At 57.5% G+C, this 27819-nt stretch overlaps 1 protein-coding gene across 1 annotated transcript; it reads right to left on the bottom strand.

Annotated features, from left to right (window-relative positions):
* Positions 1-363: 363 nt before the first annotated feature.
* Positions 364-26702, bottom strand: BCORL1 (BCL6 corepressor like 1). Its single transcript, XM_063346597.1, has 14 exons — positions 26563-26702; positions 19505-19643; positions 16584-16674; positions 13742-16309; positions 13264-13429; positions 12938-13018; positions 12354-12779; positions 10473-10702; positions 10155-10361; positions 9887-10053; positions 9566-9711; positions 8556-8633; positions 3979-4132; positions 364-1940 (listed from the first exon to the last, which is right to left on the bottom strand). The coding sequence occupies exons 2-14, from the start codon at positions 19588-19590 to the stop codon at positions 1664-1666; spliced, it is 4677 nt and encodes a 1558-aa protein (XP_063202667.1). The 5' UTR covers positions 19591-19643; positions 26563-26702; the 3' UTR covers positions 364-1663.
* Positions 26703-27819: the final 1117 nt, after the last annotated feature.

Below are 27819 nucleotides of genomic sequence, written 5' to 3'. Positions count from 1 at the left end.
ACTTCTCCTCGTATCCACCCTAAACCTCCCCTGGCGCAACTTGAGGCCGTTTCCTCTTGTCCCATGGCCTGTTCCTTGGGAGAAGAGCCTGACCCCCCCCCCCCCCCCCCCCGGCTCCCCCTCCTTTCATGGAGCTGTGGGGAGCGAGAAGGCCTTCCCTCGGCCTCCTTGTCCCCAGGCCCGGGGCGGTGGCCCCCGAGCTGCTGAACGCCTCCAGGACTGAGCCCTGCAGAGGCTGGTGGCCCCGGGGTGTGCGGGGGGGCCATCGCGCAAGGAACCCTGCCCGCAGCAGGCATCAGCCGCAGGACAAGGAAGAAAAGGCAGGAGACGGGGGGCCTGATGCAGGTTTTTTCTGTACATCAGTGTTTTTGACACCACAGCCTGTTGCTGCTTATAATAAAACAGAAATCAGAAAGAGCAACCAGAATACACACCCAAAGGCAAAAAAACCCTCGGCTTAAACAAGGTGCTGCCGGGCCCCCAGGAGGGGAGGCTGGCGGCTGGGAGTCCAAGGGGAAGGGGGAAACATCTGCCCTGGCCGGGAAGAAACACAACACAAAGAAAAAAACGAACCAACAAAAAAAACCCCACCCAACGCTCCCGCTGCGGAGCAGGGGAGAGCCAGAAAAACCAAGATTGTCCCGTCCTCAGTCCTGTTAGCACCTGTACAATAAAACTGTACCATCTCCCGGGAGCGGAGCAGCCCTGCCCCGCGCCCGGCCGGCGGGCACCCTGCCCGCTCTCTCCCAGAGAACTGCTCCTGGTGACACCGGAGGGGCGCGGGGAGCGGGACGAGGCCGAGCAGACGCCGCGCAGGGCAAGGAGGGGGCTTCTGCAGTGGCGAGAGACCCCAGAGCGGGGGGACAAGCTGCTGGGAAGCAGGGGGTGTGCTGGGGGAGCGCGGGCTGCGCCTGCCCGTGGGACAGCCGCCGGGGAGCGGGAGCAGCAGCACGAACGAGATGTGGGAAGGAGCTCGGTGAGAGGATGGAGCAGCGGGGCTGGCTCTCGGCTGGCAGGCAAGCGCCTCCAGCAGAAGCCGGCTCCAAAACTAAGGGAAGTGACTGTCCCCAGGCTCTCGGCCGAGGTGCGAGAGCGCAGCCCCCGAGGGCCGTGACCCCCCCGGGTGTGGGGCTCAGGGGCCGGCTGGTCCAGGGGGAGTGTCGGAGAAGGGCCGGAGGAAGCCCCCATCCCCTAGCCCAGAGCTCACCATCACAGTGATACAGACTCAGCAAAAACAAAGGAAACATTACAAATTAAATACTAATTAAATAAATACTATGGAAGACGTTGGGAGGGGGAGGGCAAACAGAGAGGCGCAGTTCTGTGGGGACAGGCGGGGACGGGCAGCGGCACCCACCACCCCTTGCTTCGGCAGAGCCAGAGCTGCCGCTGCCCCACAAGTTCCAGCTCACGCAGCCCCGCGGAGGGGGCTTCATCGCCCGCCATAGCTGGACGGGGCCAACGGCTGCAAACGCCGCTGCTCGTGGCGAAGGGACCCTGGGAAGTCCTTGGAGGCAAGGGTCCTCTCTCCCCAGCTGGAGGAGACCCTGAGGAGAGGAGGACTGGCGGGCCAAAGACTCGGGTCCCAGCTGCTGGCGCTGAGAGGGCTGCTTCCCGTTGGTCCTTATTATTGCCTCGTGATGCAGGGAGCGATCCGTCCCCGTCAGCTGCTCCAGGCCTCGTACTCCACTGCCGAACCCAGCAGCTGCAGCAGCTCGGGCTCGTAGTGCACCAGCTCCACTGTCTCTGCAGGGCCCTGCGCAGGCTCGGGGCTCTCCTGCACCTCCTCCTGCGCCAGCACCTGGCTGAGGGACACCTGGCGCTGGAACTCCGCCTTGGGCAGCGTGGCGATCTCCAGGTGCGGGAAGCGGGCCTGGAATATGCGGGAGGACAGCTTCAGCCGCTTGAGCACGTCGGAGAAGAGGAACCAGTTGCAGGGCCTGCGAGAACGGCAAGAGGATGGCGGGTTAGGGGCGGAGGGGTCCGCAGGCACGTTGCCCACCTCACCGCGCCCCAGCTGCCGGCGGGCTGGCCCTCCCCGCCACGCAGCGCCGCCGGCGAGCCGCAGGCACTATTCTCCACGTGCCTCGCCTCCACAGGGCCTGCACAGACCACACGTGCAGGACCTGGGCTCGGAGACGCACCTGGGTTTGATCGCTGCTTGGCAGGTCACACCTTTATAAAGCACTCAAAGTAAGACAGGGACACGGGTGTAGAAGTCATGCTTCCCACAGTGTCCCAGCAGCATCCCCGCCCAGCAAAAAGCCACACCAGGGGCTCCATTTCCCGCCCAGCCACTTCTCTTGGGCAGAGATTTGCCCAGGACGGGCAGAAATTTGCTAAACACAAGAGATTTGCCCAGGACGGGCAGAAATTTGCTAAACAGAGAAGCAGCACGTTTGTCGCTGGCTCTTGCAAGTTGCCTTCCGCCCCCTCTGCAGGCCACGCAAACGCAACAGCCACGGTGAGATGGGAGGTGGAGAAAGGAGAACTGCTCCAGTGCTGGGACCTGATTTAGCCTTCCCCACGATGGAGGGGAAACAATCTGCTGGGACCCATCAGTGCAAGCTGCTGCTGACCATGGCTGGAGAAAAATGGGGCCAGGAGCAACAAGAGCGGGAGGAGAGAGGGACAGGCACGGCCCAGGGACACCGCACGGCAGCAGAACGTGTCTGGCCACGCTGCAGGATTGCACAGGGACAGCCCTGGTGATACCCCCGTGCTCGCTGGGGACGGCCAGCTCTGTCCCAGGATGCAGGTGTTTCCCCTGCCGTCGCACGGCCGGAGCTCTGCAGGGACACGAGGAGCGGGACCCCGAGAGCTGCACATCTCCAGACACTGACTCTGCTCCCGCATGGCCCTGCCTCCAACCCGGTATCTCTAATCCTAATTTGAAGGAAAATAACCTCCACAAGCTGCTCTTAGCCTCCGGAAGCTGAAGTGACTGATGTGCTGCCATCTGGGATGCTGGGGCTGTGACCTCCCGTGGTACAGAACATCAGGCACCAGATGGCCGACGCAAATCCAGCTCTTTTTGGATTTACCTGTGCTGCTTCTGGGTTTTGCTTTAAAACAAGTGCTTTCTTAAACCAAAGGGGTCCTTCCTTGTCCGCTTCCCTCATGTATCGGTCTCCATCACCTGTAGTCCCTCAGTCTTTCTCCTCTTTTCATTAACTCTGGGGGACATGACCAAGGAGACTAAAACAGGGACTGAAGGGCTTCACAGGCTTCGTGCTGTGCTGGCCACCAGCCAAGGAATCCCAGGCTGGGACATCTCTGAGCACGTCTACACTGTGGGAGTGCCCATCCAAGTGAGTGACCCCCCCAGGTTCCTCCACGGTCACTGGAGAGCTGATCTGTCACACCCTGCGGTTCTTCTCAGCCTGACGGTCACTCCTGCCCTCGTTTGGATAAATGCTGCTGTCGAGACTTTGCTGACTGCAACCAGAGACCAAGGTGACCTCCTCAGAGGTGGACCTCTGAGAGCCAGTCAAACAAACTCCATCTTACCCTGCATCTTCCACTTGCTTCTCTGACTTGGGGCTTACAAAGTGTGGTTTCTACCCTCACATTTTTCTACAAGAGTCTTTGCAGTGCTTCATTACGAGATGGTGCATGATGGGGAGTGTGCCACAAGAGGCATGTCACCCAGAGAAGATGCAACAGCTCCACTCCTCTGTGTCTCTACCTGCAGAACAAGGATAAAGGTATCTCCTCCTTTGGAAGAGTGCTTTGAGACCTACAGGACACAACGCAACTCTATACGGCCTGTCTCCTTAGCACGCAGTCAGCTTGGGCTCTCCAAGTTTCTCAGGCAGGCATGAATGTTGCATATACGTGATCCCTCACCTGGCGGATACCCGAAGGCTTTGTTGTATGGCTGCTATCCTCACAAGTTCAAGGGCTCTGTTCTGTGCTCCTGCTCCCCCCAGCATTAATGTCACCCAAATGCTCTCTGCTCCAGGAAAAGATACTCACGCCCGAGAGACCGACACTTGGAGGTTATAGCTGGGAAGCAGCGGTTTGTCTGAGAACTCAAACATGAAGTTGTCTGCTTCTTGTTCCTCTTCTTCCTGGTCTGAACTTCCCGGAGGGTTGAGCAGAAGATCGCATCCAATGCTATCTTTCCCCTCTGCAAGAAGGAAAACAGACGTTGGCATAGCTCACAGCTTCACACCAGCCAGTGCTCATCACTCCCTGGGGAACAGCTCTGCCCAGCTGGACCAGCTCCCACCGCAACGGTGCGCCTTCCCGCAACCTCACAGCGGCAGTCAGAGCCAAGTCCCAGGGGCTCCTCCTGCTCTCCTGCCAGCCCCTCGTCTCGGGGAAACTCTGCGTGAGCGCTGGCTGCTCTGCACAGCCAGGCTCCACTCGGTGACCGGGTTGGGTAGAAAGAACACCTTATGTCACAGCAGCAACCTTCAGGTTTACACTGATCCCACACGTGAGACGAGGCACCACCTGCTTGCAAAATGAGCCACCTCGCCCGGCAGTCTTTTCTTGAGTCAGCCACACGCTCACCCCCAGACTCGCCCCAAAACGGCCTCAGCCCCCTGCCCTCGGCCAGCACAGCTGCCCTCGGCCTGGAAGAACCTGTGCCGAGAGGAAGGAGGTGGACGTACGAGATGCTTTGTCTGCACAGATCCCATAAAGGAAGGCACTGCGCTCTGCTGGGTACTTCTCCACCCAGATCCTGCTCTCGACAACTGTCAGCAGGTTATCTAGAGGTGCGTGCCAGCAACTGTGTCTAAATAAGGACCGCAAGGCTGTGCCACCAAACTGTGCCGCAGATCTAGAGACGAATACAACCAAACAACAAGAAGCATGACTTCAGAGAATCAGCCCCGCAGATTTCTGGCTTAAAGCTGGCTGTTCCAGGAGGTATCTGAGCTCCAGCAGGATTTGCTTCCACAGGAGATGGAGAATAGCACTCTTGATCCATAAACCATTTAAAGGCAGTTAAATTTACTATTCGCCAATCTGAAAAGCATCTGTTCAAAAATAACTTGCTGCCTGGATTTTATTATTAAGAGGCATGAATAGTCTTGCGTTTGCAAAGTGAGTTTGTCCTGCTAAGATAATACAGGATAACCCCCAAAATTTCCAGAAAATAGAGTTTAGATTCTACAGAGAGAAGCCGGACCAAATGTGTCGGTCAGCAAATAAACCCATCACACAAAAGTTCAACGCCACGCACGAGACAAAAGGCTGCAAAAAAATCTTGTGGTGTGCTGCATGAGAAAGCTCCACGCACCATACTGCTCTACGAATCAACCCAGCACCCAGCAAGAACGTTATTTTAACAGAGAAACAACAGCAGATGACAGGAGACATAGGCTCAAACAGGGTCTCACGGAAAAAAAGATTTCATATCTTAGTCCTGCCAAGGAAAAAAAGTCCCTAAGAAACAGAAAAATAGGGTGTTTAAATCTTGAAAACTTACTGTAGAATAGGACAAAAACAAGGGACACGACTATTGCTCCGCCGTCACTGCTAGGCAAAGCTCAGTTGCCATCACTGAAAAAACTCGAATTTCTTGAGCAACGCAGGAAAAAAGAATTAAATGCACTTAATGTGGCAACAATTTGGCCCAATGTCTTTCCTGAGAACTCTTCTCACTCAGTCCTGTCCGTTAGCCCGAGCGAAGGCTGCGACAAGAACAGGAACATCCTGTACCACCGCAGAGTAACAGGGGGACAATCAGGCACAACAATGCTAGTCCCAGGTGTAGAACAACACCCTGGAGTGGGACTTTGTATCTGGAACCACGGTAGCACGGAGTGCGAGACGCTGATGACTTTACCATACCCAGACCTCTGAGATCCCACACCCTGGCTTCTCTCATTATCTTTTGGCCCCCAGAGATTTGCAGATCTACAGGAAAATATGGACAACATTCCTGCCTCGAAGAACAGAAACAGATCGAGCAGGGGCCTGGGTTTTCTCCTCCACCCGGAGGGACACACAATGCTTTGTGCTTCAGCTGGTGGATCTGATGGAAAGGGAAGCGTTGAAGGACTGAACCACTGAAGGAGGAGAGCTGTTTTCTGCGGAGCTGGTTTGCTGCTGTGGAAGCAGCTCAGTTACTCCAGAGCAGGAACCGGGTACTTCCCTGCCCCGGGGAGTATCCGCTCTTGGTGACCCGAGGTGACTGCTGAAGGTAACTGAGCCTAAAGGGCCCATTTCGAAACACTCAGTGAACACCGCTGTCGCAGGCTTGGGCATCTTGCTCTTCCTTGCCAACTCCGCCAGTGTCCTGCAGCGGTGCCTGGCAAAGCAGAGGTGACCCCGGTCTAACACTGCCCTTTCCCCAGTGCTGGGAGCCGATCTAGGTGTGGGTGGAAAGGAAGGTCCCTTTCTGTGCCCGCTGAGAACAGACCTGGCCGGATAAAGGATTACTTCCCAGGCGGGTTATTCCTTGCTGCTTGCCACGCGGCCTCCCCAGGGGCAGCACTGGGAATGCTCCACGCAGAGAGGTGAAAGGAGGGGCAGTGTGACTGACAGCAGCGTGGTGGTACTTCAGCTTGGGATCTCGCCATCCCCTCTCCAAGCCAGGGAGAAATGTCCCACGAGCAACACCAAAGTCACGGAGATTCGGCACATTTAGTGTAGCTGACATTTCTCCAGGGATCATCACTCTCACGTCTAGGAGGAACCTACATTCTCCTAAGTGCTGTGCAGAGGTACCCAGTAAAGTCTGAAGCGCCTGAGACGCACGCATCAGCCCAACCAATGCTGGAAAGATCTTTCCACTGCAGCAAGGATAAAACGACATTTCTAGGAAGGGTACAGGCAGATCAGTGCAGGATTTGTCTGGCTTGTTAACCAACTTCAGGTAGCACAGGAGACAAGAAAGACAAAACCTGGCAGATGGCACCACGTGAATGACAGAAACCCAGTAGAGACACATCCACAGTGGGCAGGATTTAGTGTGAAGGCCCACTGGAAGAGGTTTAACAGAGAAGGTCATCTTTTTCCACTCCCCAAGAAACACCAGAAGAGTCGGTGGTGGTTTGCTTACTGAAAAAAATAACCCCTTTCTTTTTGCCTACAAGGGTGGAGGACAGAAATGTGGGAAAACATGATGCAAGACAAGATTTTTTCAAGACAAGCCGAGGGATTTGGAAATGAAAGAACTGAAACAAGCAGCTAATTTGAACGAAACACAATCGGCTTGCTTTTCCAAGATCCACTTGTTTCATTTCAGGCATGAGGGTATATGAAAAACAAGATTTCTAAATGACTTGCATGTGGCAGTGGGTCTCCTAGAGGGTATGAGAATCGGCAGTCTGCAGTCCCAGGCCAGGATCTTCAAGAGGAAAGGACACTGACGAAGGGGCCATACGCAGATACTAGAACTCAAGCACAGGAGCTCTCTGGGTAACCAAGAACTCAGCCTGCTGTAGTAACCAGAGAGAGCCAAACTCTCCTACCCACAAAACCACAGGCAATTTTTCTTCCTTGTTCATCAGAGGAATCCAAGTGGGAACCAGTGATAAATCAAAAGTGGTAGTATCTTCAGTTTAAAAATATTAGTCAAAGAGTTTTTCTTGTGGTAAAGAGGCGGCTTCTTAAAGGATCGTGATAGCTTCAAGAGTGAGAAATCCAGAAGACGACTGTGGTTTGAACTGTTTCTTTGGCATGCCTGAGGTGCAAAAGCCTACGAAGAAAGCGTTCTTCGGAGTACAGAATTTCTGCTCTGAAACAAAGAGATATCAGGGTCCTCCAAGGATAAGTCCTCTACCAAGAGCATATGTATCTGATTTTTTTCACTTCTAGAAGGATGGCGGAAATGACGGAGCAACTAAAATCAATAGCCTTTTAGCTTGCCAGCGTAAATAACCCAAGTCCTTCTGAAGGGCTTGAGAGTGTTGATCTGCTGCCTCAGACACGGTTGGGAGGGACTCTGCAGTCCACCACAGGCCCACGGCTAGATCCAGAACATCTTCATTCATGGACCCTGAGGGGAACTGGAGCAACACAGTGAACAATTTGTGGACCTTGTGCCTGTATCGTTTCGAGAAAACTTCAAAGCTGGTAACCACAATTTTCAAGAAGCGACAGTAACAGGTCCAATCGTGCCTTCACTGGGCAATGCCTGGCACTGTAAGAAGAGGACCTCCCCCAGATGAACGCCTCCCCTCCAAAGCATAGGAGAGGGATGGGCAGCCCTGGGAACCTTGAAGTTCAAGGCCTCTATACACCTTGAAGGAATAAGTACGTCCTCTACCTTCCTCGGTTTTATCTTGGTGACCGGTTATCAGGGCAGTAACAAGAATTGCTACATGAATAACATGCTCCAGGACCGACAGCCAAAGACCCTCAGGAATCACCAGCAGTCTAGTCTCACACGCTGCGTTGAGCCTACTTGGAGGGTTCCACACATACATCTTCCCAAAGAAAAAGTCCCTTTCAGGAGCAAATCCCAGCACATAACATTACGGCAAGATCTCTAAGACGTGAGTTGGGAGGGACACGGACAGACTGAGTGAATGATGGGTCATTACCTCGCATTACTTCTCTGCTGTAAATGAAATGGCATAGACTGAACTCACCCAGCACAGAGCTGCTGTAAAAGTCCCACGCTGTCCGAGGATCCCCATCAGTGCGCCCCTGGAGATCAGAAAGGTAATCTAAAGAGAAAAAATTGAGAGGGTTAATGCTTATCTACTGGTGAAAGCATGATCCTGGCACGCATATCCATCAATGCTGGGTGAGCCACTTCACCTCTGCTGCTTTTCCCCACTTTGCAGGTAGGCATGATGGCAAAAGCTGCACCGTACCTTGCAAGAAGGGTACCCTCGCTCAGGAGAGGAGAACATGACCCTGGTCCTGAGAACATGAAAGAGAAGCTGAAAGGGGAAAACAACTGACAACACTAAGTGGATTGGAAAGCAAGGCTCTTAGGGTTGTCTTGAGTTCAAAATTACATCTCCTACACCTGCGGGTACAGCTAAGCCTGGAGGAGCACGGACAGACAGCTGGCTGGTTTTGTCAACACTGGAGATTTTCTCCCTTGTATCTACCTGGGAACCACCACTACTCTAGCTGTCTCTTCCTTGCTGTCATGTAGAAGCCACAACACCCATCTTGCTTCTACACAAACCGTGCAGAAAGAAGGCGTGCTTCGCTCTCGGCCGTAGGGATCCAAAATGGTCCTTTCTAGCAACGGCAGGCAGGGAGCACTTGGGGCAGAGCCGTTTTCGAGTAGAGGGCATCATTACTTGGCAGCAAAAATATGTTCATTTAGGTTCTGCAGTAGAACCAGGAACTACAGCACAGCGTCTTGAACCCTCGTGCACAGCACTGTCTTTGGTTGTGTGACCACAGCATTGCCGCTCCCTTGTACCTCAAAGACTGAAAAGTGACTTATTTGGAAAATGGTATATAATTCTGTAATTAAAGATTGGGTGGTAAAAACCACACACACATGACAGGACAGAGATAAAGTTATTCTGTCACCTGCTGCTCAAGCACTTCTAAACCCTTTGACACCCAGGTTTGGTCCCGTATGCTGCCAGACGGGAAGGATGGAAGCACTGCCACCCCCAGGCTTGGCACCTACCGCAGAGGAAGCGCTTCATCACTTCACTGGTGGCAAGTTTCACAGCCGTCTGCCCAGAGTAAGTGGCCAGAGTGGGATCAGCACCATAGGAGAGTAGAAGCCACATGGTTTCCAGGTTGTCATTTGCTACTGCATCGTGGACAGGCCTGCAAGGACAGAAACGTTGGCAGGAAAAGAAGAGACTAGAAGAGTTTGCAAATGCTTTGTTTTGGGTTAAGACGGATCTAGTGATGACCAGCAGCTCTTCCTGAAAAACACACCCTGCTCCCTGCCCCTGCACATCTCGGCGCTTGCCCAGATGTCCCCCTCTCACTGGCTTGCCTTGTGCCATCCTGTGCACTGCAGTTCACGTTGGCGCCGTGCTCCAGCAGAATGTGGAGGATGTCGATCCAGCCTCGCGCGCAGGCTTCGTGCAGAGCTGTGTAGCCAGCGTTGTCACGATGGTTCACGTCACTGCTCTTCTTCTGCAGGCAATACAGCACTACGTCCTACAGGAAGGAGATCATTGCAGGCCCGGTTACACACAAACCCAGACAAGGCAGCACAGGAATCATCAGGACACAAAGCAGAAAAGGGAACCAAAACTCACCTTGTAGCCCAGGCGAGCTGCTCGCTGCAGAAGGGTCTCCCCTGCATTTTTGTTCACAATCAGCCGCCGAGCTCCAGGAGGAATATTCTGGGCCACAGGCAATTCGGGGGAACTCCCTGGGCTGACCCGACGGGACTTACAAAGTGGCCACAAGTCCTGTGGCTTCTTCACAGGGCGCATTTTTGGCTGGTTCCAGCAGCCTTTCCCCTGGAAAAGAAAGGAATACAACTCCTTGGCACGTGTGGCCACGGCTTACTAACAGGAGTCCCCTTCTCTCTCTCTCCCCATGCGTGTTCCCCTCATCAGCCCAAGCCGTACCTTCCCCTCGTCACAGATTCCTGCCAGGTGTTTGGTTTTACATTTGCGTTTTCCTGACGGTTTCTCCAGCTCTTCTTGGACAGGAGAGCTGTCTGAGTGCTCCAGGAAGAAGCCATTCCGAAAGTCTGGGCGTCCTTGAGATTTTCGGGGGGATGGGGAAAGCCTGCTCCTCAGTCGTAGCTCTGTGCCTTTACCCTGCACGGACTCCTTCTGCTTCCGGTACCTAAAATCTAAAGGACAAACGGGAATGAGGAGCTTCTGTAAGTACAGCACAGAAGACCAGCAACCCAGATCTCTGCCACCAGGCACACAAACTGCTCATCTAATGGCTGCGCATCCAGAAATCCAGACCCACGGTGGAGGCACTGTGGTAAGTAGAAACAGCGAATCTGCAGATTGTCCCTATCAGGGAGATTCTCCCCATCAGCATGGACAAAAGATGCCCAATGACAGGCATATTCATGGACAACAGACCCACAAACGAGCTGTAGAAGGCCTGGGTAGGGACAGCCCTAGTTTAGTTGTTCTGGGTGCTGGGGAAGCCCAGGTGGCCGTAGTCTGGAAAGCGGCTGTGCTCAAGTGCTGGCCCTGCATAGCCTCTGCTCTTGCCACCGTCGGGTAAAGCTCCTGGAGAAAACCCTCCCGGATGCTGCTGCGCTCAGACCGCCTTCTCAGGCTCTGTTTGAAACAGGCATCAGCAGGACACAGTCTGAGAGCACCCCTGAACTATGAAGATGCCAGGAAGCCCATCAGAAACTTTACTCCTTGTCTCACAGAGGCACCCAGACACTGCAGCAATAGCGTAAAACTGTGCCAGAGCAGAAACGTAGCTTGGGAGAGCAGCCAGTGGGAGGACAGTGGTCATCTCTACTACTTTTCACAGCACTTCAGCAGCATCTCAGCCTCTCCTGAGGACTGTCGATCTCAGCACCAATGTGGCAGAAGGCAACAGGTCCATATCCACCACATCACCTCCAAGAGAAAGGTCCAAGCATATGGAGGGCTGGCGGAAGTGCCTCCCCCAACACTGTGGCTCGGACATGCTCTTCTGCAACCCTGACAGAAGTTACCTGTGGGACACTCGGACACAGCTATGAGCTACCAGCCAGCCGTCAGCACACGCACCGAGACATCTGTGTGCTGCTGGATGAATCCCAGCCTTACTTCCAACAGCCTGAAACTGCCCCTGCACGGGCAGAGAGAAGGGACCGCAGAGATTGCTAAGCCTCGGGGAAACGCAGATCACAGATTTAGTTTTGGCCACATGGGAGAAAACGCAAGAGCAGAGGTAGAGCAGCAAGCAGGACGCAGGCAGGTGGCACAGCGTTCTCCTCCTAGCAAAGCTGCAAATACGAACCACAGAGGGGGATTTCTCCATCGCTTGCAGACACTCTAGCTTTGTTAATCCTCTCGCCCTTGTGCTCCCTGGTGCAAGCTTGCAAGTTGCCTTAATAAAGCAAGACAAAGCATAAAGAAGCCTGGTTGAATTGTGATGGCTCCATCTCCCTCTACTTCAGCCAGGAATGCTGAACACTACTCCCAGGGGCTCATGCTTGTCCAGAAATATTTCACCGTGCTACCTCGTCCGATCCTCATCTTCCCACGCCCTCTGTCTTAATCTAAGGGTAAGATCAGTGTCTAATTAGCCACATAAGCTGCTGTTTCCTACTCCCAAATTTACTGTAAACATTTTTCAAAGAAGAGCTGATCAATTGAAGCTCATGCTGTGTACATCAAGCCATTAATAACGATGGAATTTCATCATTACAAAAAAAACCCCAAAATCAAAAAGCCCCCAAAAGCACAACAAAAAAAAGCAACAAAACAAAAAAACCACGTTGGTCCCCAGCTTGGTACCAGAAACCCCTTCCCAGATTGTACCTGCTTTGGATTTTCGCCTCCTGTGGGGGTAGCCCACTCGCTCCTCCTCTCGCTCAGTCAAATATTCCCCTGTCTGGTATTTCCGACTTTTCTGTCGTCTCCTTTTCTTCCTTTTGATGTGGCTGTCATCTTCCTCCTCCTCGTTGGGCTCCCACAGCTGCCTGGGTGATTCCACTCTCCACGGCAGCTCCCGGGTCCTCCTTGTGTAACAGCTGCTCCTCTCGGACAGAGACCTGTCCCTGTCCCTGCGACTGTGATAGCGTGATGTCCTGTGGGATTTTCGCAGCTTGCGATGTTTCAAGGATGTCTCTTCCTCCTCTTCCTCCTCCTCCTCTTCTTCCTGATCCTCCTCCAGCAACGGTAAAATCTCCTGACCAGTCACATCACACTCTCCCGTCACACCAGCAGAAGAGCCAGCAACGTTTCCTGCAAGAAAGTAGGATTTTTAGCTGGCAGAAAAGCCAAGAGTATCTACAAGAAAAACCCTGCAAGGCAGGACAGAAGACAGGGACAAGGCCACATAAAAAGGGAAATGCTCACAGTCCACCCAAGACTCCCACTTGGGTCCCTTGGCACCAACTCACCCGACTGACTGCGCGTCCGGCTGCTCAGCACCACCGGAATGAAATCCCGGAAGTTGTTCTTGGGCTTCTTCTCAAGGTAACCTGTGGGGAAAAGCGAGCCTTGAGAAACCACGCCACACATCTGTGCGCGCAGGCCTGCTGGCCTGGGAAGGGCAGTCCAGCATCATGCTGCAGCTCTGTTTTGCATTGCAAGCCGCTACAGGAAGCCACCAGCTCCAGAGGCCGCTCGGATTCAGGGGAGCGGCGGTTTGGCCCCGCAGGCATCAGGGCGACAGGAGCTGCTGCAGCCTGACCCTGCAACAGCACACTGCCATTCACAAGAGTACCTTCCTCGTGGCTGTCCCCACGGTGTGCTGGAGATGGGAACTCCGTCTTCGCTGGCCTCCTGCGCTTACGCTTTACCCTGAGGCTGTTGTGATCCTTCACTGATCCCAGGCTGGTTCGGCCTTCTCGCTTGCTGAGTTCATGCGGATCGTCGTGGTGTTTTCGCCACTGTGAATGGAGGACACAGACTGAAGCTTGAGACGTCAACTGAGTGAGCTGGAGTAGCAAAGGAGAAGGAACAAAATGCTGTACCCCACTCATCATGTTGATGCCCTTCAGTGTTTTTGAAACCCCAGATCCATTTTTGCTCTAGATAACCTGCAGACACGCGTACGTTAGTCCGCTGCCAGGTAATGCCAAAGAGCATGGGTAGAAAGCCCTGTGCACTCAGCTACCCTCCCTCGTGGAGCTCCCTCCTCACCCCCAAGCTCACTTGCTAACCTCTGCCATAACCCAACACCCCCAGCTCGTCCCACCCACCTTCCGGCCATGCACACTCCGGCTCCCCGATTTGCCTGGGGACTCCTCGCTGTCCTGGGCTTGGCACTTCAGTCTCTTGTGGGACTGCCTGGTGTCCCCATCATGCTGCCGCTTGGACTTGCAGCGCGCGCTGCCCTCTTGCTTGATTTGTCCCGCTCCTTTGAGCTTGGCCTCGGCAAAGGCCTGGGGAGCAGTCCCAGCTCGTAGGCAGGTGACAGAAGTAAATGACACGTCGCACTCCACTCGCTCCTTCTTGACCCTGCACAGATCCACCTGACGCACGCACTGGAGGGGCTCTGCAGCTGGTGGCTCCTGGGAGCCTTCGCAGCCCAGCTCCTTCTGTTGACTCTCCGTGGGCACCTCTGAAACCATCCGCAGGCTCTGCTGCCCAGCCGCAGGCAGATCATGCGACAAATATGCTGCTAACACTTGGTTTTTAGGCTTTGCATCCAACTGTTTGACGCTACAGCTCCCCGGGGGAGCCTCAGTCTGTACGCTGCCCTCCTTACTGGAGTCAGCCTCTGGTTGATCGCACTCCTGACTCTTCTGAGGGTTGTCCAGCTTCCCCTTCCCCCCTTTCACATCCAAAGCACTGGTCTGAAGAGATGGACCTGCATCCAGCGGGACTGGGTTGGCCGGCTCCTCGTAGAGCTTGGGCAAGGACCGGCAGCTTTTGCTCTTGGCTGCAGCTTCCCGTTCCTGAGGCGGGAGCCTGGGCAGCCCCTCCGGCAGGCTCTGGGCGGCTGTGCTGGACTCGGTGGGCTGCACGCTCGGGAATGTCGGGAGCTCACCTGCACCAGCTGGCTTGCAGGAGCTGTTCTGGTTTGGGGGCAGCTGCCCTGTCGTGGAGATGCCAATTGAAAGCAGAGGGGTTTGATGATAAGGAGACCAGCCGAGAGGCAGAAGCTGAGGATTGGAAGGTTTCCCATTCACGGGGCATCGCGGGTACACACTCCCCTGGCCGGGATTCCAGGTGGAGATGTCCTTGGATTGACACAAAGGAGCTCCTGGAGCAACTCTGCCATGAAGAAGTCTCCTGGCAGGATCCTGCTGTCCTTCTGTGCTGACCTGGTTGGCTTTCTTCCCACAGGGAACCCCAGCGCTGCGAGGCTCTCCCTGATCGATGATGGAAATGGGCTCCTGCTTGGGCAGGTGGCGCGGGTCCCTGCTGAAGCTCACACCAGGGTCCTTGCTGAGCAGCAGCGAGGCAGGCACCGGGTTGGCGACGCCGACGTAGGTGCCTGGGATGGTGCTGATGAGCGTGGTGTTCTTCACCCAGGAGCCCTGCTCACCGTTGCGCAGGAACTCGGGGAAGATGACTAAGGGAGGGGTGGTGCCGAGACACGAGGTGACACTGCTGCCCGTGGTCTGGGCCGCACGCTGGGACTTGGACAGGACCGTGGTGAGAAGTGCTTTGCCGCTGGTGTGCACGGGTGTGAGGATGGGCATGGGAGGTGTTTTGCGTTGACTGGGTGGAGGCAGTTTCTGACGATTGGACTTGGAGGAGAGATCGAGAGGCATCTCGCTGCACTCTGGAGAGGAGACCATCTCACGCTCTAGCTGTGGAGGGGACTTCAAGGGAGAGAGTGAAGTGGCAGCCCCCGGTGCATGCTGCTCGGGAGCTGCCGGGGCTCTGGCGTGCGCAACAGTGCCGGAAGAGGGAGCAGCGCTCCCAGACGTTGCTGCCGGGGGAGCCTGGCTGGATGAGAGGGAAGGGCCAGCGGTGGCCGGGGGAGCGCCCTCGGCAGCAGCCTGGGCACTGCTTCCGCCCGAGGGTGAAGGGCAGCTAAGCTGATTCACCTCCACAGACACCACTTTGGCATCTGAAGCCAAAGGTCTGGTGACGGAGAAAGTGTAGGGGTAGGAGCGTAACTCTGGGGACGCGATAATGCCCGGCAGGCAACGCTCGTGTAGGTAGGAAGGCAGGACGGGGAGGGTGAGCGTGGAGGAGACCCCCAAGGTGGCTGGAAGCGTAGCCACGCTGAGCGGCTGCCCGCAGCTGGGTGGTGGGATGTACACCAGCGACTGGCTCGGGCTCAGAACTGCCCCAGCCTGAAAGGACAGGGGCATTTTTTGCATAGCAGGGGCCTGAGATGTGGGAAAGCACACTCTGTTCAAAGTAAAAGTAGCAGGAGTGGAGGCAGAGGTGTTGCAGCTGGAGACAACCACAGACAACGTCCCTTCTGCCAGCACGCCTGGCCCTTGTGCTCCAGCACTTGGGGTGGTTTTCTCCTTCCCAGCAGGCTCACTCTCTGGAGCCACGGAGCAGGCTGGAGGAGCATCAGCCTGCTTGTCGCTGTGAGGATCTGCAGGTGTCCAGGCAGCATCAGCACCACTGCTGTCCTGCTCGGCAGCTCTGGGGGTTGCAGGCTCCTGCCCTCTGCCATCCCCCTGGCTTGCCAGAGGGCCCAGGGCATCATCTTTCACAGTCTTTCCTGTACACTCCAGGTTTGGGCTGGGATCAGGTGGCTGCTCTTCCAGTTTGGGCCCAAGCTTTTCCTCCACCTTGCCATCAGCATCCAGACCCTGGGCGCTGCTGCCACCACCGCTGACCGCTGTGAGCTCCACCTGCAACAAGAAGGGAGAAGGTGTTCCTGAGAGCTGCGCAAGCTGCTCCTAGCGAAGCAGGCAGGGCCTTCTCTCTGCCCACCCCCCCCCGGACACAGAGGCAGAAGCGACAACCAGCTCTTGCCGAACCAGAGCATTGCTTTGCCCTTACTGCACCTGGGTGCTTCCCTCTTGAGAAGGAGCCTGCAGGACCCATTAGGGTAGATGCTCTTGTTTGTCCTGTTCTGTCAGGGAAAGGCCTTCTTGGACCCAGACACGCACGCAAGGAGCTCACCTTGGAAAGGCTGCTGCTGACGCAAAACTCTTGAGACCCCAAGTGCTGGGAGCTGCTTGTTTTAGACTCCTCATCAGAAAGGGGGGCTCTCCTAGCCGAGGAACAAGACACAGCATTATGAAACCCCAAGATATCCTTCCAGCATCCCACCCCTCCCTGACCCCGCATGGGACAGCAGAGCAGCTGGCAGCCTGAAGAATTGTGCCTGCTCCAGGCAGCCAGCTCCTTGTCACCACACATTTGATGGCGGGCACTGGCCACCGCAGCCTGAGGGGATGAGGAGCACTGCTGTTCATGGAGCTCTGCCCACCGGGTAGCACCTCCTCACATGCCAGTGATTACCCTACGGCTCCTACAGGCCTGACAGGACTGTCTCCATGGCCCAGCAGCAATGTGCACCTTCCTTGCCTACAGCCATTTTGACCCCCATGGTCTCACCATGGGCCAGCCCAGCTCTCCCTGACTGTGCTGCGTCACAGCCTGGCCCCACGCCTGTCCCCTCCGCTTCCCCTTCTGCCCCACCACACGTCCTCCTCCGAACCCCATCCTGCTCGTCTCTTCTTCCACAGGCACCTCCTCATTCCCGCTCCTCCATCTCCGGCCGCGCTCACTCCCTGCCCTGGGACTTCCCCCCCCCTGCTGCTCTGCTCCAGCCTCACGTGGAGATCTCCCTCCAGCGCCAAAGCTCCTCAGCTCCCGCTGTCCGTGACTCGAGCAGCGGGTGCCTGCAGCCGCCCTGGTGCGCAACGTCCTGCACGTTCGACCCTTTTTCTCTGGAAGACCATTCCTGAGTGGAAAGCCTGAATTCCAGATAAGGATTGTGAGCTCCACGGAAACGGGGTGCACCGAGGAGATGGCTGTCCTCACGATCTACGCGAAGCCTGGGCAGAGAGCGCTCGCGTGCCCCGCGACACTCCCGACCCAGCAGTATTCACCCGGTGACAATTTTCTGCTCTTTAAGGGTCGTTTAAACAAGCTGCTGGTGCCAGGATAAAACAGCTATAGTTTAGTTTCTGCTGATGGCGCGATTTCTCCTGGATTTGCTCCCCTACCCCCCAGCCTTCCACAACAGATAACAGACCGGAGCGATGGGAGGACGCTTTCCCCTCGGGCTGCCCTGCCCCGGCGCCGGGTCCCCGCTCGGGGCTGCCTCCCCTCCGCCCAGCGCAAGCCCCGCTGACCCTCCCGACAGCCCGCTCCCTGCGCGGGGCTCCCGCCCTGCCGCCCCCTCGGCGGCGGTTCCACAGCCGCCCCCCCCGCCCGGCTGTCGTTACTCGGGGCAGATCAGATGGCGGCGCGGCTGACGGCCGGCCGGGGCCAGGCCGCCTCAGCGCAGCCGGCGGCGCTCGGGGTGCGGCGCCCGGCTGCCCGGCCGCGACAGGCCGCGAGGCCCGGCCCTGCGCCGGGGTGAGGACGAGCGGAGGGGGCGTCCCGCAGCCGCCGGAGCCCGGTCCCCGCGGGGCCGTGCGGGGGAGCGGAGCGGGGCCGGGGCCGGTTCCTCACGGCCGGGCGGCGCGGCGGCGGGACGCCAGGGGGCGCCCGAGCGCAGCCGGCGGCCCGCGGCCCCGCGGCGGAGCGGCCGGGAGCTGGACAGCGGGGCCCGGCCCGCCCCGGCCCTGCCTGCCCCGCTCCGCCCCGGCCCCGGCCCCGGCCCCGGCCCCGGCCCCGGGCCCCGGACCCCAGGCCCTCCCGCCCTCGGCCACGCCACGGCGGCGGGGCCGGACCTGCCCCGCCGGCGGCGGGCCCAGGCCCTGTCAGCTGCCGGGACGGCCCCGGGGACAGCGGCGGCGGCGCGGCCTGCCCGGCCCCGGCCCCGGCCCCGGCCCCGCCCCGGGCTCCTCCACAGGCCCCGGGAGCGGGCGAGCCCGCGACAGCCAGGCACCGGGGACGGGGCGGCCAGCCGCCTCCCGCCCGGCCCGAAACGGGGCCGGCGGCCAAGGGAGAGCGCTCGGCTGCAGCCAGCCCCGCTCCAACGCCCCAAACTTTAATGTTTGTTGTAAACGCGGAGTAGCTCCGAGTGGTTGAGGAGAGGCAGAGGGCAACGCCATCCCCAGCCCTTATCTGAGGGACGCACGGCGGGCCGAGCAGCTGCTGAGGGCTGAAGATGATCTCTGCCCGCCCGCCTGCCTGCCCCGAGCGAGAGCCGAGGCTCGTCCCTGTCCCACCGCTCTCCTGACCAGCGCTCGGGGACTCGCCACCAAAAGCCTCAACACCCGCAGCACGGAATGACCAGCACGCGCTGCCTTTGAGCCCGTAAACCTTCTCTGGCTCCAGCAACAGCAAATGCGCTGAGCAGACGTCGTAGCCTCAAGGAAGCCACAAACAGATCAGTTTCGAGAACAGGACCCTGGAGCTGCGGGAATAAAAGGGTGGTGCAAAGCCACGGGGCAGGCCAGGAACTCATCTTGATCGATTCTGCCTCCCAGCCACTAATCCTCCCTAATCTCCTATTTGGTGGCATGTCACAACTCTCCCATCTAATCATTTGGTCTGCACTAACCCCCCCTGGGCCACCGAAAGCTCTTCGTAGTGCCTTGGCTCGCAGTGGGTCAAGCTCTTTCCCTCCCCTGGCAGTTAAGAGCACAGGTCTGGTGAAGCCAATAGCACATGCAGGTGACCCAGGCTCGCCACCCCCCAACACCGCGGAGGCAATACAGCTACACACAGCCACGGTGCCTCTGTGGAGACCTCCAGCGCACTCTGCTTGTGGGCCCTGCTCGCTGGAGCACGGGATGTGGGGACCGTCACAGAATGCCACCATTTGACCACATATCCATCCCCTCCCCGCGGCTCTTTCGTCCCACAGTCCGTTTTACACCCTAGTAAGAAGGGACTGAGCCAGCACCAGCTCCCTTCCCGGAGCCTCTCCAGTTTCCCCGCTCTCTTCCTCCTTCCCCTACCACGCCGCCCACGCACCTCACCTCTCCTCGTTGAGGCCACACATGCGAATCCGCTCTGTGCTGGTCCAGTTGTGCACCCCGCTATAGAGAGGTGCTGTAGAGATCATGACAGCTGCTCGTCACCGACCAGGACCTGCTGGGGCTCGAGGGGCCGCTCTGCCTACAGAAGAAAAACAAGAGGATTGGTAAATCTCCCCAGGACGCTCGCATTCAACCACGCTTCAGAGCCACCCCCAGCTTTGCCAGACTTCTCCCTTGCCAGGCAGACGGGGTACAACGCCCGAGATACTACACATCTGGCTGGAAGAGGGCTGGACGAAATCAGCAGCGCCTTGGGACAGAAGCCACAGTCCGCTTATCCTCATATTAAACAACTTTACTGCCAAAAAGCCTCTGGCTACCCTGAGAGTTTCACACAGGCGTCTTCACACACATACGCATCCCTCGACAGATTCCTCCCCTTTCCTTCTCCCTCCAGAGGGACGGCCAGCACCGGGTAGCGAGCCGTAAAACAGAGCTTTGCCCAAGATGATGATCTGTTAAAATGCTGACATCCCCACGGCTTCATAGGACTTTGCTAAACCAGCACATGGCAGGTTGAAAGGGGAAAGCCTCAAACAAGGAGGCAGAGGTTTGCCAACAGTGCTGTCAGACGTGCTGTCAAGTGATTATCCCCTCCCTCTGTCAGGAAGGTGCTGGTATTCGGTGGAGTTACGGGTGGAAAACATGAGGAAATCCAGAGATTCGTGAGCATCCAAGACGCACCGTCGGCTGGGTGGAGCTTTCGAGGGAGAACGTTGCAGCCAATCGTGCAGCGCTGGGTGTTCAAGCATTAAGGCAGCTTTGCTGCTCAAGTCGTATCAGGGAAAAAGCAACGAAGGAAGAGAGGATCTACTGTGCTAACAAGTGGACTCGGTTGAACCAAGTAGGACTGACTGCAAAAGGCAGAGAGATGCTTCAGAGAAATATTAAACACCCGAAGGTAAAGCAGGCACAGAGCCACGGCAATGCTCTCGGTGCAGTGGGTGAGAGTGGGAAGAAGCTGAAAGTGACACGTGATCCCAAATCTCCGTCGGTTGTCTTTTCCCTGACAAACTCCTGGCCACACAAGCTCTGAACAGGACAAGAAGCAGCTTGCGCCATCCGTTCGTGCTGAAACGGGCTACGCAGGGATCTACCGGCCAGCAGCTCAAGGGATCGAGACGTGGAATCAAACGACTCCTCTGAATGCAGCTGCTGCCGGACATCCTCGCCTCGGCCCAAACACGCCAGTGGGGATCTTCCAGATGGAAAAGAAGGGCCAGGCACATAGGAGAAATCGGGGCAAGGCAGCTCGTTTGCAAAAAAGAAGCGACAGACCCACCTGCACGTACGAGGGCACAAGGGAGCAGCCAGACTATGGAAACCAGAGGTCAGGAGAAGAGGGGGAAACCTGCTAAAAGACACGCACTGTCAGATGGAAGAAATACCGTATAACGAGGGGGGAGCCGGGCAGACGCTAAGACAGAGAGCAGGGTCATACCCAAAGAGAATGAGAGGTGGCTTGGAGCAGGAAGGGGAGGAGTCTTTTGGTGCTTGGAGAGAAATGCAACATAAAGGAAATAGGGGAACAAACAATCTGCGGGGATTTCACCATCTTAGGCTAAACTGAAAGAAGGGGAGGAGAAAGGTTCTGCCCCTGAGCACAGTGGCAGGACAGATGTTTTGGGAGAAATCAAAAGGGACCGTCTGTGCAACGGGGGACGGGGATGCGTACGACTGCGCAACGTGGAACAGGAGTTGGAGCCGAGCTGAAGCCTCAAACAAGCACAGATCAGGCATGACTCGAGAAGAGGTCCAGCAAGGGAAAAGTGCTAACAGGGTGGTGTGAGGAGCTGGGAGAAACAGCACGTTTTGAGCACTTGAGTAAGAGACGGTCAACAGAGGAGGCACGACGGCCACGAGGAGAAAGCTGGGAGGACGCAGCAACAGAGATAGACACTGTTTCATGAATTCTTGGCCTCTATCCTCTACGGACGATATGGGACACGTGCCAAAGACAGGCATTTCACAGGGAACGAAGAAGAACAGAAGAGAAAAAAGAGTCGAGACTTAAACTAAGAGAAGGAATACAATGGGGGAAAAACAACAGACGTGGTCTCCAGCACAAACCAGCGCGAACAGCGAAAGAACAGCATCCTTAAGAAGGCGGACCAGGAAGTTTATTGAGAAACACAGGGATAAGCAGCCTCCCGATGCAACGCCGAACCAGAGAGAGCAACGGCGGCCTCCCTGGGTCAAAACACGCTTTTAGTCGAGTCAACACAAGGAAAGCGAACAAATTTCTCGTCTACACTGGTGCAGCTTGAAGCGACTTTAAATGCATGTAATTAAACTAGTAGGAACCCCTTGGAGAACACAACTAGGGCATGGTTTCACATGCCTGTCTTTGAGTAGAAGAAGCTGTTGAAGAAACCATCGAAGTCCTTCTCTCCCCTCAGCCCTTCAATCACATCACTGAAACCACGTGGTGTCCCAGTAAACTTGACGAGGGAGCTGATCTCTGGTTAAAAACTTCTCTTCTTTTTCCCAGATGGACTGGTTTTAACCCATACTAGGTCCTAGACCAGGTTCAACAAGAGGGAGAGAGGGCACAGCCTGGCACAGAATCTGCTTAACCCGCTACTTCTGCCAAAGGAAGTGTATATGAAGCCAGAGTCTTATTTTGATTTAGCTAAATAGGTGCCCAGCCAATTCTAATTAACTCCAAAGAAAACTAGTTTAGAACGAAATAAGAACATCAACACAGCATTTTGCGTGGAGAAGCTTGTCGTGCAATATTAAAGCTCCTTCACCTCTCAGAACAAAATGTGCTCTAAGAATTGTGAACAAGAAGGGTGCTGAACATGTTCACCTCCAGCAACAAGCCCTTGGAGGGATTTCCAATGAAACTAACACGGTGAATTAAAAGCAAAGACTGGGGCGGGGTGTTGTTCATTGAGACAAAACTTCTCGTCGTTTTGCAAGAGGAGAGGATGCTACTTTGCCGACCAGTGTCTTCCAGGCTTCAGAAAAACCAAGCAGAAGATGTTTTCCATGTAGTAAAAGCATGCTTTTACTCAGGTTAGCGATGGCTTAGCTACATGTGGAAGTTCCCTTGGATTAAGTCAAGAAATTACTATCTCTTCTGAAATACCGCTACACAGCCGATGGAAACAAGTTTCCTGAGATTAAGTTCTTCAGGAATGGATGTTTTCTAATAATTATCTCTAGACAAATCCTCCTTGCGCTAAAATCCCAACAGCGCCAAGACAACTGTAGTTTCTGCCCAGGCCGAGCTGAGGACGGCAGGACAGGCTGCCGCTGCCTTCACCTACCAGCTCCCACACCGCTGAAGGGAATTAAGCCCACGGAATCTCCTTGCTGACCCCTGTTAAAATCCTGCCTGCTCCCCGGCTCTCAGGGATCCTAACCTGAGTTGCCTGAGGTGAGGCTTCCTAAATAAGTTTTCCACTGCAACGTCACCCCCCACACTCTCTCACCTCCCGCCCCAGCGTTAATGTGGCAGAGGGGTACGGGAGCCACAAAGCAGATTTGCGGGCTGTCCTCTCCCCACAAATGACCGTCATTCCCCAGCCGGATCACTTCCCTGACCTGGCTCAACGCTCAGCTCCTGGAGCACTTGCATTGGCCAACAACAAAGGAACTTCTCTGGGCTGTCACCAAACTTCCAGCCACCGGTAGCAGAGAGTTTGTCTCTTACCAGAGGGTTTGGTACTGCCGGTGTTTGCCCTGACAGATGTCACGTCTACATTGCCACCTGGCCTAACCCACTTTTGCACTGCTTTGACCAGGTCAACCAGAGCCACCATCTCCTACAGTCGTCCACCTCTATGGCAGCTGCGGTGGACCCAGACCCACGGGCACAGAAAGGGCTTTCCCCTGTTCCTCACAGAGACAACTTGTGCCAGCCACTTCTTCACGGTGCACACGCATTCTGCTTTAGGACCGTGCTGCCCTGATCCCTCATGAAGCTTTTCACATATTTTCCTGCTCTGTACGTTTCCGAATACTGAAACAGCTTGGATTTCAAGACGCTCACCTCTCCTCTCCCACATCTCAGCACCAGTGCGTGAACTACATGCCACCAGATCGCCACTGTTTCAGCCGCATCCTGCCTAGGCAGGCACGAGATGGTGGGGACTTAAATGCTAGCAGCCAGTCTCCTAAAATCCCCCAGCGCAAGGCTTCCCTCCGCCTGGGCTCCGGGCAGGCATATCATCCCCCGAAGCATGCAGGGGAGGACCAAGCAAGGGCCAGATGAGCAGCGACGTGCACCGTTACCGGCAGCCGGGGTTCAGACAACAGCACAAGCTCCCTGGGGGCGAAGAGCAGCTTCGCCTTTCCCCGCTGTGCCAGCCTGGCGAGGCCGGGGGCCAGCTCCGGAGATCCCGCTGTGGGTCATGTAGGTGGGGACTAGGCGCAGCTCCGCAGAGACAGCGATGCTCTCGGCTGGGCTCCGGAGCCATCACGGACACAGTAAAACGCTGCCCGTCAGCGGTGCCTCCTTTTGTGCTGGCAGCGCTCTGCGTTAAGCGGGCCAGCGGCACAGGGGAAGGAAAGGGCGACTTTCCAGCTTTAGGGGATGGGAAAGGAGAAATCCCAGTACATCCCTGAGCAGTGAGAGCCGGGAGGACGCAGTGGCTGGCTCTGCAGGGTGCTGTGCGGCTCCCTGGGCCAGGGGGCACTGTGGAAGGCCGGGAGGGACGCAACGGGACGCACTTTGACCCTGGAAACACACCCGCAGCCGATACCTTTGTGACATTCATTCCCAGAGAGCAGCCAAACCTCGAAGGCAGGGTGGTTTTTTTATTGTCCCCCCCGCGGACGGCTACAAAATATAAAACTACATCGGCTGCTGGAAACTCAAGCGGGACTCGCCGCTTGGAGTGCATCGCCTACAGCCCCGCCACTCGAGGGGAGCAAAAGCAGGGGATACGGCGGCGTGTGCCCCATCGGCTCTTAGATGGGCCAGAAGGAAACGGTCCACATCGGCAGGAATGGTCTCCTTCACTTGCGAGAGTTTGCTCACTTTGGCAATCTTCGTTGCCATTAGTAACACAGGCAAGAAAATATATTTGTATTTTTTAGATGTTATTGTCGGGCGTCCATTTGAGGTGCAGAGGTCCGGAGCGAGTGCCCATCCTGAGGGGTGCCCGAGACGCCTCGGCAGGGATTCAGCTCTGAGCATTGCTTCAGAAAACCCCTTTAAAGCAAACTGCTTGCGAAAAAATTAAAATTAAATAAAAAATTAAATTAAAAAAAAAATCACAACGGTCCTCTTGCAGGACTCACAACAGGCGTGAGACACAGAAAGGGAAAAATTTCAACAAGAAAACTAAGAGAAAGAAAACGGTTTCTCGTAGGTTATGTTACCGCTCAGGGAGAGGTCAGAAACGGTAGAACGGACCAGGAACAACTCGTGTGGGACAAAATCCAGCGCGGAGATGCCAGGCCACCCGTTGGCGGGAGCCGGTGCTGGGCGTGGGGTGCAGTGGTGGCCTGGGGGGCAGCCCCACGCCGCGTTTGGGTCTCCCACCGGCTGCAGAGCAGCCCCGACCGCTGCGGAGCTGAGCCAGGCTTTGCCTCCACGCATTTGCTTAAGCTGATTTAAAGACACAGTAGCACCACGAGTAATTATAGATACTCAGCGGCGATGAATTGGAAATAAAAAAAGAGGAAATACATCCCCATTGCAAAAATTTTTTTAAAAAAAAGTTTGCTGCGCATTCGGGAGTCCTTTAATAATAAGTCCCAGCTGCTGGACGGCTGGTGTCACTAAACCCTCGCTCGCTCGTGACAAGTGGGCTGTCCCCAGGAAAGCCCGCTGTCGCATATTTTTAAGGAATAGAGAAAAAAAAAAAAAAAAAGAGCCACGAAGGGTGGATAACGTTAAAAAAACATTTAGTGTCTGAGAAGGGGCGCATCGTCCGAAATGCTGCAACCCATCCCCGGCCGACGCTCGCCACATCCCAAGGGCAGTTTTCCTCCTGAAGGCCACACCACGCCAGACCCCGGTCGTCGTCCGTCCCCCCCGCCCCCTCTCAAACCGCCGAACCCAGGTGACAAAGTGACAAGAACCCTCGACGGGGCACCACCAGGCAGCCTCCGGCGCCGCGCTGGCACCGGGACCGGCTCAACCCAGCGGTTGGCGACCGAAAGGGCTGGGCGGGGATGGGAAGGCTGATGCGGACACGGCCAAAAAAAAAAAAAAAAAAAAAAAAAAAAAGAGCTGAAGAAACCCCTTTTCAGGGAGCGGGCGACAACGGGGGCTGCGGGAGACGGTGCGGGGCAGCGCCGCGGGCCCGCGGCGCTGCCCCGCACCGTCTCCCGCAGCCCCCGTTGTCGCCCGCCCCGCTTCAACAGTTGCCCCCCCCCTCTCCCACCGGTCCCCGCTCGTCCCGCAGCCCCGGTGGCCGCGTCCGGGCAGCCCCGAACATGGAGGTGGCGACGGTCCCCGGGGGAAGGGCTCTTCCGCCATCGCCCCGGTACCCGCAGCTTGGCGGACGCCGTTCTTCCACGCCGCCCCCCCCCCCCCCCCCCCCCGCCCCCAACACGCACACACCGGGGAAAAAAAAAAAGGTTTCGCTCCGGGACTGGCCCCCCGGCACCGACCCCCGGGAACGGCAGGTGCCGCCGGTGCCGCCCGGGCGAGGCAGGGCAGCGGCACGCCGCGCCGTCGCGGGGCAGCCACCGGAGCCCGCCCGTCCCTTGTCCCCGCTGTCACTGCCCGCCGGCCCCGCCGCTGTCCCGCCGCAGGACGACAACCCCCCCCTCTCCCCTCCCCTCTACACCCCCCCCCGGGGGTGTCCCGGGACCGTTTCCATGGAGACCCCCGGTTGGGAAGTGGGGGGGGGGGGGAAGGCGGACGGGAGCGGGCGGCCCGACACCCCCCCTTCGTCCCCCGGTGGTGGGTGCGGGGCCGCGCGGGCCCGGGGTGCCCGGTCAGCGGGGGCCGGGCGGTCCGGTTTGAGGGGGGGGGGGGGGGCTCGGTGTGGGGTTTTTTTAGGCGGGGGGGGGGGAGTCGGCGGGCAACGCACCTGCTTCCCGAGCCGTGCGTGCGGCGGCGGGGGGGGGGGCGGCGGGCCGGGGCGGGCCCCTGCCCGTAGGCGGCGGGTCGGACACTGGTGGCGGCGAGCGGCGGTTCGGCGGCGGCGGCGGCGGAGACACTGGCAGCGGCAGCCGGAGTGTGAGGGCGAGAGCGAGCCGCCGCCGCGGGGGCCGATGGGAGTTGTAGTCCCCCCGCCCAGCCCCACCGCCCGCCCCGCCGCCCCGCCGGACTGCGGCTCCCGGCGTGCCCCGCGACAGCCCTGCCCGCCCGCGGGGTGGGGGGGGGCCGTGCGGAGCCAGCCGAGTCCGGAGAGGGAACGAACGAACGGGCGGGCGGGGAGGGGAGGGGACGGGAGGGGAGGGAAGGAGGAGGGGGGGGGGGGGTCCCGCGGGAGGGGCCGCGGACGGCGGGGCAGGGCAAGGCGGAGCCCCCCCACCCCCCCGCCTTTCAGCACACGCACGACCCCCCGCAACCGGGGCATCGGTGCCCGCACCGGGGAGCTGCGCTCGCTCCGCACCGGGAGGGAGGGGAGATGGAGGAGGAGGAGGAGGAGGCGGGCGCTCCCTCCACGCCCGGACGGAGCCCGCAGTCCCGGTGCCCGCCGAGGCGGGACGGACGAGGTGGCCCCGGGGGTCCCCGCCCCGGTGGCGATGGGTGTCGTCCCCCCCCTCCTTCTACCCCCCTATTCGGGCACGGTGCCCCGTCGAGCGGCTGGAAGTTTCTCACCGACCCCCGCCCGCATCCCCCGGCAGAAACGGGGAGCCCCGCGGTGCGCCCCCCGTCCCCCGAACGGGGGGCGGGGGGGGAGGACAGCGGGGCTCCCCGTTTCTGCCTAAAATGTCCTGTCCGAGGCAAATTCCTGTTTCTTTTTCCGAGGGAAAGGCCGCAGCGGGCGTTGGGGAGCGGTTCGGGGCAGGATGGTGCTGAGGGTGCGGGTTTGGGGAAATTCAAGGGTTGGCAGCAGCTCGGGGAAGGCGGAGAGCGAGAGCTGAGGTGGGGGAAGAAACTCTTCCCGCAGAGGGGAATGACTCCATTCCCCCCCCCCCCATTATATCCGCACCTTCTCCTACCTGTCGCCTCCGGCCAGGCTGCGGGCAGGGAAGATGGGTTTCGGAGTCCGGGAAGCCAGGTTGCCACAGCCCTCACCAGGCACACGACCGGCCCCGGGTTTATAAGGACCTGCCTTATTTGCATCCTGATGCAATTAAAAACCAGGCGGTTTGAGTAATGGCCTCGTCCTGCAGCT

The sequence above is a fragment of the Chroicocephalus ridibundus genome, chromosome 9 (genome assembly GCF_963924245.1).
Source record: "Chroicocephalus ridibundus chromosome 9, bChrRid1.1, whole genome shotgun sequence".
In the NCBI taxonomy this organism is placed as follows: Eukaryota; Metazoa; Chordata; class Aves; order Charadriiformes; family Laridae; genus Chroicocephalus; species Chroicocephalus ridibundus.
Note: the sequence above shows the minus strand (reverse complement) of the source record. Positions and strands in the feature narration are given on the sequence as shown.